The following is a 13,267-nucleotide window of genomic DNA, read 5'->3' as shown; positions in this document are numbered from 1 at the left end:
TCAAAAATGCAACTTTATATCATTTTGTTTATGTTGATTGGTTTATGTGATTTAAGAGGGGGTTAAATTCTGGAGCAACTCCTTCAAACAGCTGGGCGCGTCGACTCAATGCAGCATCCCAAAGTCTTGACATCAAAGTTGCCAGATTTGTGCACTTTCACTGACCAAAACCAAATATGTGAGGGATCTTGAGATTCCAATAGGTCTATTAAAAAAAAAATATATATATATATAAATACATATATAATATATTTATATTAGGTGTATTGGCTAACATCAAACAAAACATCTTGTAAATCAAAGTATATTGCCTGCATATTAATAAATAGAACTTCCCCATGCGTGCATGTTGAAATCAAACGAAGGACAAATCTTGTGCCGTTCCTCTCTCTCTTCACTCCCGCTGCACTAATTATGCATTTGCACACATTTGCACTTACTCACCATTTAATTACCTTTGTGCCTCACATATGAACGCAGACTCACTGCAAGCTGACACTTTGATGTGGTGGAAGCGGTGCTGCTCTTTCCCATTTTTTATGCTTGTAATTTTTCCTGCATGTGTGTGTGTGTGCTCATTGGTGGGTGTGCGGGGGTTTAAGATTAGAGAGAGACCCAGGTACTATATAAGTTATTTCAGCCACAGCAAATGAGGCTTGGCGTGTAAGAGGGTCTTTAAGAGGGTCGAGTTTCTGCTTTTGGCAAGCCGCGGTGCTTAATCACACAGATTGTTACACATGGATCAAACGCTGACTCGCCGTCCTGATCACCTGGGGCCAGCAGCAGAGGAAATAACTCACACCGGAACAAAAGACATCTGCCGACTGCACGTCTGTGATAAGTAATTGTCTCTTATTTGATATGTCTGTCTCTGTGAGACTCAGTGGGACTCATAGCCGTTTGTCTGGCTTTGTTAGTCCGCAGTTTTATGAGTCTGAACATTGATTCTAGTCGTTTGGATGGGCAGCTAAAAATCTGACCCCCCCAAAAAAACATGGGCAGTCGATGTAAGAACGGGTGCATGTGGGATCAATGCACGTAATTATTCTTTCCTCTGATCTCATCCAAATGGCAAAAAAATATATATTTCAAATTTTATCCGAAAGCATTTAGTCAATTTCTTCTCAGTGCAATGCAACCGCTTCGAGCAAATCTTGGAGGATCTGGTTCTCGCTAAGGTTGGAACCTCCACGGAGGCTTCGGAGGCTTGCTAAGCTTCCAACGCGAAGAAGCAGTAGCTCTCCTCCGACCCCCCCTTCGGTGTCCAAGCTCCTCAATCTCTGTCGCCCGACATTAGGAACCTTGTTTTTGTTCCTCGCATGCGCTACTCCTTTAAATAGAAATCGTGATTTCCTTGTTGAATGAATGAATGTTGTCGAGATTCATCTTTGTCAGTTTTCAAGAATTGCTGACCCTTATTTTTCTCCTTCCTGTTTGGGCGGCATCATTTAAAGACAAAGTTTTGACAGCTTGTTTCTTTTTCACCTCAGGGCCGATCTGCAAATCTCGCTAAGTGCTCGTCTGTTTTTTCTTCTCCTCTCCCTCGAGATAAGAACCGCTCATATTTCCAGTCAAGGGACAGCTGATCCAAAACCGTGGGTGATTCTGGTGATTCAAAAACCACATCAAACCTCCAAGCGCCGGTCACCGCCTGGCAAACTGAGGGAAGACGCCCAGCGTCTGCCTCAGGTATGCTTCTATTTTCCTGACAGTGAAAACCTGCACTTTGACTTTACCTTCTCCGCGTCCAAGAAAACACAAAGAGAAGAGGAGAAGCTACGAGAATGCAGCAGTTGCAACAAAGTGAGCGGATAAATGACCAGCAGATGAGTCACAAAGTCGGCGGCACAGAGTCACGAGAGCAGGTGAAGGAAGTCTGGTATTAAAGTTGTTTTGGGAATATGATGCAAGGGCTTTGGTTTCGCCACACCGACAGCATAGCAGTCCTGTTTTCATAGATCTTTCTCCAGGCTTTCATGTGGTTTGAATTGCATAACAGCACATAAATAAATTAACTTGTTAATGTTCGGTGGAAATGCATCATCGGCAGGCTGTTTGTATGCGCAATTATCCTGAACCTGAATGAAACAAAAGGCTGTCCACTTTTGTTTGTAAAGAAATTAAACAACCCATCTCTTCATTTTTCTGCTACTTTCACTATTTACAGTTCAGCATTTTTATTTACTCCAAATTTTCACAAGACTTTCCACCTCCAATGCGACACACATTCATCCAGCGATGACGCCTAAACTCCAGAGCGAGCGCGCCTCCAGGCCGTCACACTGTTGGCTTGCAGCTGGATTCTAAAAAACAGTCATCTTATCGTACAGAATGTACCAAATTCGAGGAGTTTTGAGGCTTTCACTCGTCAAGAAAAGTCATTATGGACCCAGCTTCAAAATAGTGCCTTGTAACAGAGCATGAATGTCTTTTCCTCCACACCTTTCTCATGTCAAAATATGCCAGGGCAATTTTTGACACCTTATTAAACAATAATTTTATGCAGCGATGGGGCCAGGTGTGCTGAGGTGTGAGAGTAGGCAGGGGTTTGAAATCATTCCCCAAACTTGTTATTCTTTTTCCCAAATCGTCATTGCCATGTCTGTCACTTTTCAAACCAGAGCGATGATGTGAGAAAAGACGTTTGTAAAGCCTTTGTGTTGCACGAAGACAAACAAGAGCGAACTGACAGTCGGTTTTGGGTGGCAATCTGAGAAAACCATTGAGGATGGAGAGGCTATTTGGGTCAAGTACGATCTCCATTGCCTTTAAAAAATCTGCCTTCTTTGTACTTCCTTGCATACTGAAGCCTTTAAAACCTTACATCTGGCGAGTTAAATAATTATCAGGAATTCATTGTGCAGTTCCATGTGTTTATCATTGCCATGATTAAAGCAAAACTGATAAACCTGCATTGATGTTCAGTCAGTGTTTTCCATTTACTGCACTGTAATTAAAGGTATTTTAGGTTTTTGGGAAAGGACAGGCTACCTGAATCTGCTCACTGTCTGAATACATGATGAAAGAATTACTTAGTTTTTCCTGTAATCTCCTTCATCATAATCTAATAGCTGCGAGAACAGAGTGGAAGGAGATGCATGCAAGTTGACTGCTGACCCTTAGGGCAAAGACTATCTGAACAAGAAAGACCATTTATACATACTTTAATCCTCCGATGCTTCTCTGCAGGATGAAGGGGCTGGAAGCAATCCCGGCTGATTCCGAAACAGAGGCAGGTTCCACCCTGGACAGGTCAGCAGTCAATCAAACAAGAAGAGGAGAAAAAAAAAACTCTCCTGGCACAGAGAAGACAAAGTTAGCAAGTTCAAACCCACGCGCCGCAATTCTAACCGCAAAAGCTGCGCCGCTGAGACACAGAGAGAAATTAAATTCAGTGGGGAAGCTATGAAAAACATATCAATCTCACTTTCCCTGAAACGAGATCCCCCCCCCTCGTGCCTTGTAAGTATCACAAGACATCCATTACGACGGCTGTGATTGGGTTGGGAGCCAAACAAATGCCTTTATGAGGTGTTTGAGTTTCAAATGAAAGGGCCGGGGACGGCATTTGGGGATGTGAGCGATTACACACATCTGAAGCATGGTGTCAAAGCAAAGACCGTTAAATTACACAACAGGGCCAGTCGAGATGACGTGGAGACACACACAAAAAAAACCCCTCAACAATGCCATGGTGGTCTTTGCTGTTTGCTGTTTTATGTCTCTGACGCAATCCTGAACTAATTGCTTCTTCCCAGTGTGCAATCTCCGACTGGGTCCTTTCGCTGGCATCCGAAAACAACATTTTCTTCGTGTTCCCAATGTCTGCAGGTATTAAACAGGGTTTTTTTTGTAAGGGTACAGCGGTCTCCTAAGTAATGCTAAAGTAGTCACAGTGTCTGAATGCTTCTGCAGAATAGGAAGGGAGAGTGCAGAAACCATATCTTCCTCATCTTGCACACCGAGGAATGCAAGAGTAAAGCATTAGCCGAGATAAGGGGGGGTGGAGAGAGGGTTTGGGAAACGAAGAGCTTCAGCGACTGTTCCTGGTTTAGCATTTAATTTTTTATGCATTTAAGCATTCACAACATTTTGCACCAGTTTTGGAAAGTCAATTTTCAAAAAAAAAGCAGAGACCGCTAACACTCACACATACGGTCGCTTGCAGAGCTGTCTTTTCATATTTACCCCAGAGGCTGTTTACTTGCAGGACATCGGGCCTGACATACGGACCCAAGCCTGCAAGATTTAGAACAACAATGAAAAGCACAACAGGAGTGACCTCTCAGCGTAAACCGTCTCAGTCATCCTGCTGCCAGACGCAAAATCCAGAGCCCTTGGCAGGAAATCCACTGTGCGCTGTTGACTTCACAACTCATCCATGACAGAAAAGGAATAACACTCTTGGAAAGGAAGTAAGGGGGGGGGAGTCCACGAAGGACAGGGTGCCGTCGCGGGACAACACGTTTTTCAGCATGATGATAAATCTGTGGAGAGAATATTCACTCACAGATAGACAATGCATGAAATAGATTACACCAGTAGTGGTAAAAGTACACACAGTCTTTACTGAGGTGGAAGCACAGCTACTTCAGTAAAAAAAAAAAAAAGAAAGAAAAAAACTTACAATCAGGCTCCAAATGTTACCTTTACTTAGAAAAGTTAAAACATAGTCCTTAAAAGGACATTATGGAATCCTGATGTCGAGAAAGAACGCAAGGATGGAAAAATAAAAGCAGAGTACAATAGTAGAGTCTGTTTTGAAAAGGAAAGGAGAAACATTTGTCTGAACAGATGCAAGCAAAAGTAAGTAATCCAAGAACAGAGAACTATACTTATGTACATTAGTGAAGTAGTTGAACATTTTGTACCACCTTTGCATTAGAAAGTCAAAAGTATGGTAATGAAATAGAAGTACGAGCCAAAATCCAACATGTCAAAGAATGTCCCATTGGTCTTTTAAAGGCGTATTTCTATTTTCTATTTAATTACAATTCTCTTATTTAATCCTCGACATTTTCATCTTGAAACCAAGTGATATTTCCAAAATCCTTCTGAAGTAATTTGTGCCAAATCTGACAATATTATTTTATAGAACAATTAAAATCCACATTGGAGACATTTATTCAAAGTAAATGCTAAACACACCGTAAATGTTATCAGACGCACTCACCGTACCATAAAGAACGAGGGTAAACTATTAGCGTCTGAAACAAGAGTAAAATGAGCCTGTAGTTTGTCTTTAGGGGGCAGTAAGTCAGTAGCGGCTCTGAGAATCCGGGCTTGAGCACAGCTGGTTTCAGGTTCAAGTGTAAAGCAGACTACGCTAATGAGGAAGTCACTTTCTATTTGATCAACATGCAATAGGGAAAGCAGAAATTACTATAAATTTATGACCAGGGAACATTACGGGTCGCTGTTAATGGACGTGTCCTTGAGCCAAATTCAAAGTCGAAGAGAGATGTGGCTGGACCGATGCCGCCGCCATTTCTGTTCCAGGATAGTGTTGACTTTGGCTGGATGTCAGTTTCTGATGTTGGCTAGACACCGGGAGAGCAGACTCGGGGTGCTTCCTTCTCATTCTCACACACATTTGGATGGGAAATGTGCGCTGGCATTGGGACAGAAGTTTGTAACAGAAATCTGATCCGCTGTGGGTTTTTTTTTTTGCAAGAACACGATCCCAGCCAGAAATCTCAAAGTAATACAGCGTATAGTAATTGTAAACTTTTATTCTGAATATACCTTATTTGCACATGAATGAACATACTTCTCATCGGGATGATAAACAATGTGCTTTTTTTTTTCTTTTTGTCGAGGATAATAACAGTTTTGCACAAGTTTTTTTTTTTTTTACATGAATGATTCTTGAGAATCAGTTTTCACTAGACATATTAAAGCACAATCAAGGGAGAATGACAGAGAGGTTCCACAGCGTGGCCTAGCCTGCCTTAAAACCAAAGGGCAGAGAGAGAGAGAAAGAGAGAGAGATTGGCTGACAGGCCCACAAGTTGTCCGCCAGAGACTGTCAGTAAGGTAACAGACACAAGAAACACACATTAAGCAATCGTCAAGAGTCCAAAAATAAAAATGACAACCCACACGACCCATACAGAGAGCATCGACAGATTCAAAGCCACTTCAATTCACACGGAGCGACTATTAGTCCTGAGGTGACAGCATCTGATTTTAGCACTTAAGAGTAGAAAATCTGGATGAGTCCAGAGCTCAAGTTCATTTCTTGAATGTTTTCTGGTGGAAGTGTGAATTTCTGCTCAGTTCATGCCTATGAAATGACCCAAAATGTCTTTCACCACAGCCGCGTGAGGTAATGCTAACATGCTGATGTTGAGCAGATAGTGTTTGCCACGCGCTCAATCTTAGTTCGGACTTCGGAGTGACAGCTAACATTTCCTACACCCCTTTTGCGCCACTAAACACTACACACAACTGGGCCTGAAGGGCGTGCGATTAGCATTCCATGTTGTGGACACATTGATTTGATGGTTTACAGTCCAAGGACCACAAAGCAACATATTTGAACCTCATGGTGGCATTAGAGAGAGAAAATAATAATAAATGGAGTGGTGTTATCATATTTCATCATCTGGGAACCGCGAATATGACCACATAAGCATTCTTAGATAAAATCTAGAACAAAACAGTTTGAGAAATAATCAGCAGCGATGCTAAATGACCAATGTTGGTAGTAATTACTTTCCAATTTGCTAAATTGCTGTTTTGATTCTTAAATAATCATTAATGGCTTGAACCAATCGAGCAGATTTAGTGGCGCGTCCAAACAACAACGCCGGCCAATCGGGTTCCTTAATTCTCCGGCTGGTCCAGACCAGTGTAGGAATCAAATGCTGCCCCCCCCCTCCCAAGAAAAAGGCAGTAATACTGTAGTTGACAAACAAGCGCCTGATATCCAACATGCTTCCCAACATCACACGCTAAAGCCGGAGCTCAACTTTAAATTGTCAGCCGCTACCATACAGCACAGGGGAAACAACTTCACAACTCACGTCTTGCCTCTGTAAATTGCATAAATGTTGTATTACAATAATAGGTGTCAGAACGAGAGTCCTATATGGCACTTGATATTCTGGAGCATTAGCAAAAAAGGGAGCATAAATACCATTGTTAGTTTCACCACACTGTTTATGTTGAAATATTATATTGAGATGCAGGACCACACGGAGTAAGAAGTGCACGTCAGGCGTTACGACGGGTGGCGCACGGGGTGGCTCTTCGCCGCAAAAACAAGCAGTCTCGTCCCCATCTGACCTGGAGGACTGCTTCAGTGACGTAGATATCCGAGATGCTGCGGTTTATGAGTTTCCTCCCATCACGTTTCAAAGTTTATAGATGGGACTCAAAAAGAAAAAAGATGCACCCCCTGGTTTCGCTCAAGCCTTTTGCCAAAAACTCAAATTACTTCCATTGCTGCTGTTCTGAAATGAAACAGCTGAAATTGAAAATATTTCACAGTGAGGTCGAGTCCATCATTATGATGCAGCCAAACCACAAAGCACATCCTTTGTATCAAAGGTCACCAGTCTGGTTGGTCTCAATGAACCGATTAGCTGCACTGCACGAGGACGACGCATTAACCATTTGAACATTGCGACTCAATGACAGCGGTGTCAGAGGAACTGCCAAGAGCAGCTCGTCGAGATAAAAGAAAAATGAAGTTTCCACAATGGAGATTTAGAGTTTGTTCTTTTAATAAAGATCACACGTTTTCTGTCTGATGCACCCAAATAATTCAATTTATGTCTTTTGATCAATATTGTGTGACATCATTTATTATCCAGAACTACGCAGTGTGGTCTGTTCAGAACAGATACGACGCGTTTGTACCGGAAGTAATTGAGTAATGTACTCGAGTTCTCGCTAATGCAATCAATGTCTCGACGTGTTTAGCTTTAAACTGTCCCCAAAGCTTTAAAATGGGTTTTAAAGTTCGAATTTGGTCCAGGGAAATTGCATAACCCTGATACTTATGGCGGATTTCTTTCCCTGTGCAGAAGTAGCCGAGCTGTTTAGTGCATTTCGCACAGTTTGACTGATCCGATGCAATCTTGCAATAAAGTTACGTTGACAAAATGAGACAAAATGACCTAAAAAATATGGCAGTATAAGGATAATTAATGTGGACCGAGTGCAATCATTTCTGCTGAGTGGTGTCATACCACAGTAGAATGGCGATGGTTTCCAGTCAGGTCAAACCGTAAAGAAACCGCCGCACTTTGATTTGTAGCACAGAAGTACAATTTGCAAAGTGATAGTGAATACATTTTGCAGATTAAAATGTCAAATACAAAATCTAATACGCCATCATTCAGTGGCAGCAGTTAAACAGTCTAAAAAAGCTAAAGGGCTAATCCGAGTCACACATGGCACTATGGAGTTTGTCCAATGAGCATGCACGGGACACCAGCCGGGCTCATTCCAATTGGTTTATTCACGCTGCAACGACGGTTTTCATTGGAGCATTCTAAACACCATCGGTGGGAAATCCAGATAATTCACCACTCTTGATCCGATATCAATCAGCTACGAAGTTAAAATCCCTGCGGCGGCTGAGGGGTTTTCTGTGCACAAACACAAGCATGTTTCTCACACTGCAAAGACAGCATCGACGTGAAAGAACAGCAACGTCGACACGTCATATGAACCCCCCCAGAGACACTGTAGAATTGTCGACCGGGACAGCGTTGTCATCAGCGCCCTGACAAATTGACAAATGATACTTCAATCCTAACTGATTTTCCAACCGTAAAACAATAAATACCAAACAACTAGCCACTTCAAATCATTTAAAATCAAATCACACATTTTCTTTTGGGAAGTGGTGAATAAAATTAATCAGCATCGTCAATAAGCACCGAGTCCCCCCGTTTTGATTTGAATCACTCTGATAATGTAAGGCAGTCGCACGTCTTTTATTTATGACATCAATCAAGAAAACGTTCAGAAGTTGCCAATCAAAAACAAGCATTTGGACTCCTCTAATCTCAGCCAGCGGGAACTATTGATGAGATGAACGGTAAAGGCGCGCTCAGTTCTTTCTCATCCGTCCAAAGTGATTCCTTCCAAAATACATTTCGTTTGCCACTTGTACCTTTGCATCGGATGAAATCTCAGAGAATCCCCTGAAAATTAAGGTATCAAAAGAAGAAAGTGGCCATTTCTTGTGCTCAGTTTTTTTTTTTTCCAGTGCTCATCATTTCAGTGGCAGCAGTGCATACTGGTTGCCATTTTGGACATAATGGAGGGCGTAAGAAAGGCCGTGAACGGGACAGTCCAGTGGTCATGATGAGATAGCATGGTGTCTGGAGTCCGTCAGAACCCAGAGGAGTGCCAGCTGAAGGGCCAACATTATCGAAAGAGAGGGGATCAGTCCGGATGCCCCGCCACAGTCGTGGTCGTCTTCCTGGTGTGGAGTGTAAAAAAAAATAAAAAAGTTAGTATTTGAATATGTTTTTACAACTTAACACTCTTCTCATCAACCCCTAAAACAGTGCCAGTCCAATCGTAGCCCGGCAACTTGCAAACAGGCAAAGCCGTGAATTTGTCCACATGCAGTGACGCATGGCACCACGGTAATCCCGGATTTAGTATGTGTTAGAAACTGAACGTGTGTGGAGATCATTAGCGTACCTCGCTAACTAGAAACATTACCCCCTCCCACACTGGGAGGATTAGAACCTCCCAGTGTGGGAGCCAATCCTGAGTTTAGGATAATTTAGCATATGCTAATGTGAATAAAAACAGAAAGCAACCAAGCAATCAAAACGCGTATTCAGGTAACGGTTTAAAACAGTCTCCCTGAGGAATATCATATGATAAAATATTATACAATCTCATGTTCCAACTGAATATATGAGACACAAAATTGTTACTAATTGCTTTATTTAAGATCCACGTGGTATGCCAGATGTTTTGGAACTGGCTTTGTATGTAAACTAAGCAAACGAAAGGTATACGTTGGAAAGATATTTACTTCACACATACATATTCTGTGTTGCTCATGGCCGATTGGTTTGATTTAGTCACAATTATTCACACACACAGCTCTGAAAGGACTGAAGAAAAAGAAAAGTGCGGATACTAGCGATGGAATGGCGCCAAGGCTAGAACTTCTTCACTGATACATTGTGTTCATATGAGCAGGGATGATGTTGGGCTCAGACCAGCGAGGCTAAATCCTCAACTTATTGTTTTTAAATCCCACTTTAGTCTTTATTAGTCTCTAATATGTTGCTGTTGCTACCCCTTATTTTCCCCGTGTTGAAACAGATGGAATAATTTGATCTGGAGCACAGATTTGGAGGGGATAATAATGTTATTGAAATATATTAGAAACATTCTGCCAACAATAGTCTTTGGGGATAGGATTTGATGAAAACCAACAATCATTAAAATACATCGTCATGTCTTTGGTAACATTAAGTGTAACTGCACCTTTTTTGGCCAACAGCCTGTACTTATGTAAGATTTTATTTCTTGGTGTTTTTTGTAAACATTCTCAGGTTAACTCAGAAATGTATCGACAGAGAAATTACAGCTTTTTAATTTTTTTTTGGTTCCACCGCCTGCTGCTTCAACATTTTGATCACTTTGAAATGCTCTCATCTAATCCTGGTTTCGAGCGCTTTAATTTGAAAGGTCATTTCTGATTTCGTGGTGCTGCTAAATCCCAACGCGAACAAGGAACAGCGAAACCTAACACGCAGAAAGTCAGCATTCTCGACCGGGAGCTGATGAAAGGAACTTACGTTGTCAGTGCTATCAAAACAGACTGCCGGCCCTTTCCTGTAGCGAGGACTCTGAGCCAGTACACAGGGGTCTGGACCATCAGCTGGATGACTCAAGTCAAGGACACGTGACGACTCAGACTCCACAATTGTGACTCGGGCTTCCTTAATGGAAGTGTTTAAGTATAACATGTTGATTATCTGGGGAAATAACCACGGTAAATTATAATAAAGCAAATCAAATAAAAATTGTCTATTCAAACCTTAATGGAGTTTTGTATTTCAAATGTCTTTGACATCATAATCAGTGTCCGTTCACTGTTATCTCTTCAAAAAGGAGTCCTTTTGGCAGACGTCTGGTTTCTGAGTCAGACGTCTTCGCTCCGTGCCGAACGATGGCTGCGCTTGGTGAAAGGATACACTGCTGTTCATCCTGGATTAATGGATTGACGCCACAGGATAAGCAGGTGAGTTTTGCATCAGCAATGATAAAGACCAGGTTCGTCTTCAGCAGCTTTTCGGCGTGGTACATCCTGTGAGAAGACGCACAAGAGACACCTGAGAAGTTGTTCACACACGGGCTCAAGTCCAGGAAAGATGGATACAATTTCATAAAGAGATGTCGGGAGCTGCTGAACATTTAACCAGAAAGGAGAGAACTGAGGATTTTGAATTGATCCTCATGTGTGACTATTTTCTACACAATGAAATAGCACTTTGTCTAGCTCAATGAAAGCCCCCCCCCCCCTGTTTTCTGGGGCGGGGGGCACAAAAACCTGCAGTGTCACCCCAACCTCCAAGACCTTTACCTGAATCCCACATGTCGCTGTTGCACAAATGATTTTTTCTGCTTTTTTTTTTTATGGCAGTCATTAAAAAGAAACCTGTGTGCAGCTAATGTGCAGGAACGTCGCGCGGCATGCGGGCAGGCACTCCATTAGCAGACACGAGGGGGCCTTAAAATGGCGCGAGCACACACACATCTGCGCAGTCATACACACGAATATGCCAAGACGGTGGTCTACACTAGTGACTCGACTTCACCTTCGTGGCATGTGGATTTTTATTGCTCCTCTCTGAGCGCCACCTCTTGGGACGTTCGTGGATGCAAACATTACGGCAGGTCAGAGAAAGTGTCGGGACAATAACTGTCCACTATGCGTTTGTGCATATACGCTATTGGCCTGGTTGGGTGACATCATTCATTTATTTTTGTACCTGGTGCAGTTTTCACAGTCGATGCTGCCTCTGAAAGACAGCTGGCTGTTCTCAAAGTAATACTGAGTCTGCTCCGTGATGCAGACCTCTTTGAGCATGGCATCCGATACTTCGTCGTCCATCTCGGCTGCAGAACGACACACGAGAGCATTCAAGTGCGTTAATCTGCACAGACATTTCAAATATAAACAGGCATCTGGCACTCGAGCATTCATTAAAAGGGTGGTATTGTTGAATGATGCAGGTAGGAGGTTACAAAACGCTTCCAAGAGAGGTTTCCTGTTGATGTTCTGCCACATTTGGCAAAAGAGAATTATGCAACGACAGAGTAAACTGAAAATCAACACGAATCCCCTTTTGCACAAAAGATTTACCATCTTAAAAACGCACCAAGTAAGGTGCCAATCCTGGGCAAATATCAAGTGTTCATTTACTGCAGAAACAACTTAACAGCTGTTTGGGTGTTGAAGGCATGTCTCAGAACTCAGATAATGAAAAGCTTGGTTTAATGCGTTCAGAATAAGAAGTCAGAAGATTTGTTGATCCGATTCTTTGAAGTGAATCATCTTAATCACAAGCAGAGACCTATAATTCTTTTATGACCTGTTGGTAATTGGACTTTGAGACAAAATAACACAATTTCTGTACACGCACACAGACAGACACGCATCCACATCCACATGGGCTGCGGCTCTCCAATACAACTGCTCCTACACAAATTGATCCAGGATTGTGGATGACTAGGCACTCCCGTCATGTGGCAAACATCGCACCAGAATTCCAAGATAATAGAAGCTTTAGGAAAATAAACTAAAATTCGAAATCACAAAGCACGTTTCTCTTTCATGACTGAAATTGACGGTGACTCACCTGCATCCATGAACTTGGGGAATGTGATGCTGACCAGCAACTGCTGCAATATGGACCTAGGATCAAAAGCAAAACCTAAGCATGAAAGGACTTTTATTTTGAATGTGTGTTAATTGTTTTAAAGTGAGATGGCAAACCTAATAGGATGAAGATCAGAGAAATGGGACTCACCAGGCTGCTGCTGACGCCCACCACCCTAAATTCAACATATCTGCAATCGTCGGCTTTTGGGGCAGAAAAACATAAACAAGTCATGCAAACTCCTCTTCAATGGATGAGGGCATAAATATGTAAACAAAGCAGCAGAGAGTAAACAAAATCAGCACATGGTTTGAATCAGAGGTCATGTTGCTTTCATTATGACTGGCATGCAATGGTCGTGTTTTTGGTGAAGCTTAATTTGATAGGCTGCT

The 13,267-nt window shown here is 42.3% G+C and overlaps 1 protein-coding gene across 1 annotated transcript in view; it reads right to left on the bottom strand.

Annotated features, from left to right (window-relative positions):
* Positions 1-8,451: 8,451 nt before the first annotated feature.
* Positions 8,452-13,267, bottom strand: part of LOC137910981 (voltage-dependent calcium channel subunit alpha-2/delta-1-like) — a 44,284-nt gene continuing 39,468 nt past the window's right edge. The window contains exons 33-38 of the mRNA XM_068755403.1: positions 13,026-13,078; positions 12,855-12,910; positions 11,985-12,111; positions 11,187-11,299; positions 10,788-10,870; positions 8,452-9,442 (exon numbers count right to left, since the gene is read on the bottom strand). Of these exons, the coding sequence (XP_068611504.1) occupies positions 9,320-9,442; positions 10,788-10,870; positions 11,187-11,299; positions 11,985-12,111; positions 12,855-12,910; positions 13,026-13,078 (555 nt within the window). The 3' untranslated portion in view covers positions 8,452-9,319. The remainder of the gene's footprint in view (positions 9,443-10,787; positions 10,871-11,186; positions 11,300-11,984; positions 12,112-12,854; positions 12,911-13,025; positions 13,079-13,267) is intronic.

The sequence above is a fragment of the Brachionichthys hirsutus genome, chromosome 22, assembly GCF_040956055.1.
Source record: "Brachionichthys hirsutus isolate HB-005 chromosome 22, CSIRO-AGI_Bhir_v1, whole genome shotgun sequence".
Classification (NCBI taxonomy): Eukaryota; Metazoa; Chordata; class Actinopteri; order Lophiiformes; family Brachionichthyidae; genus Brachionichthys; species Brachionichthys hirsutus.
Note: the sequence above shows the minus strand (reverse complement) of the source record. Positions and strands in the feature narration are given on the sequence as shown.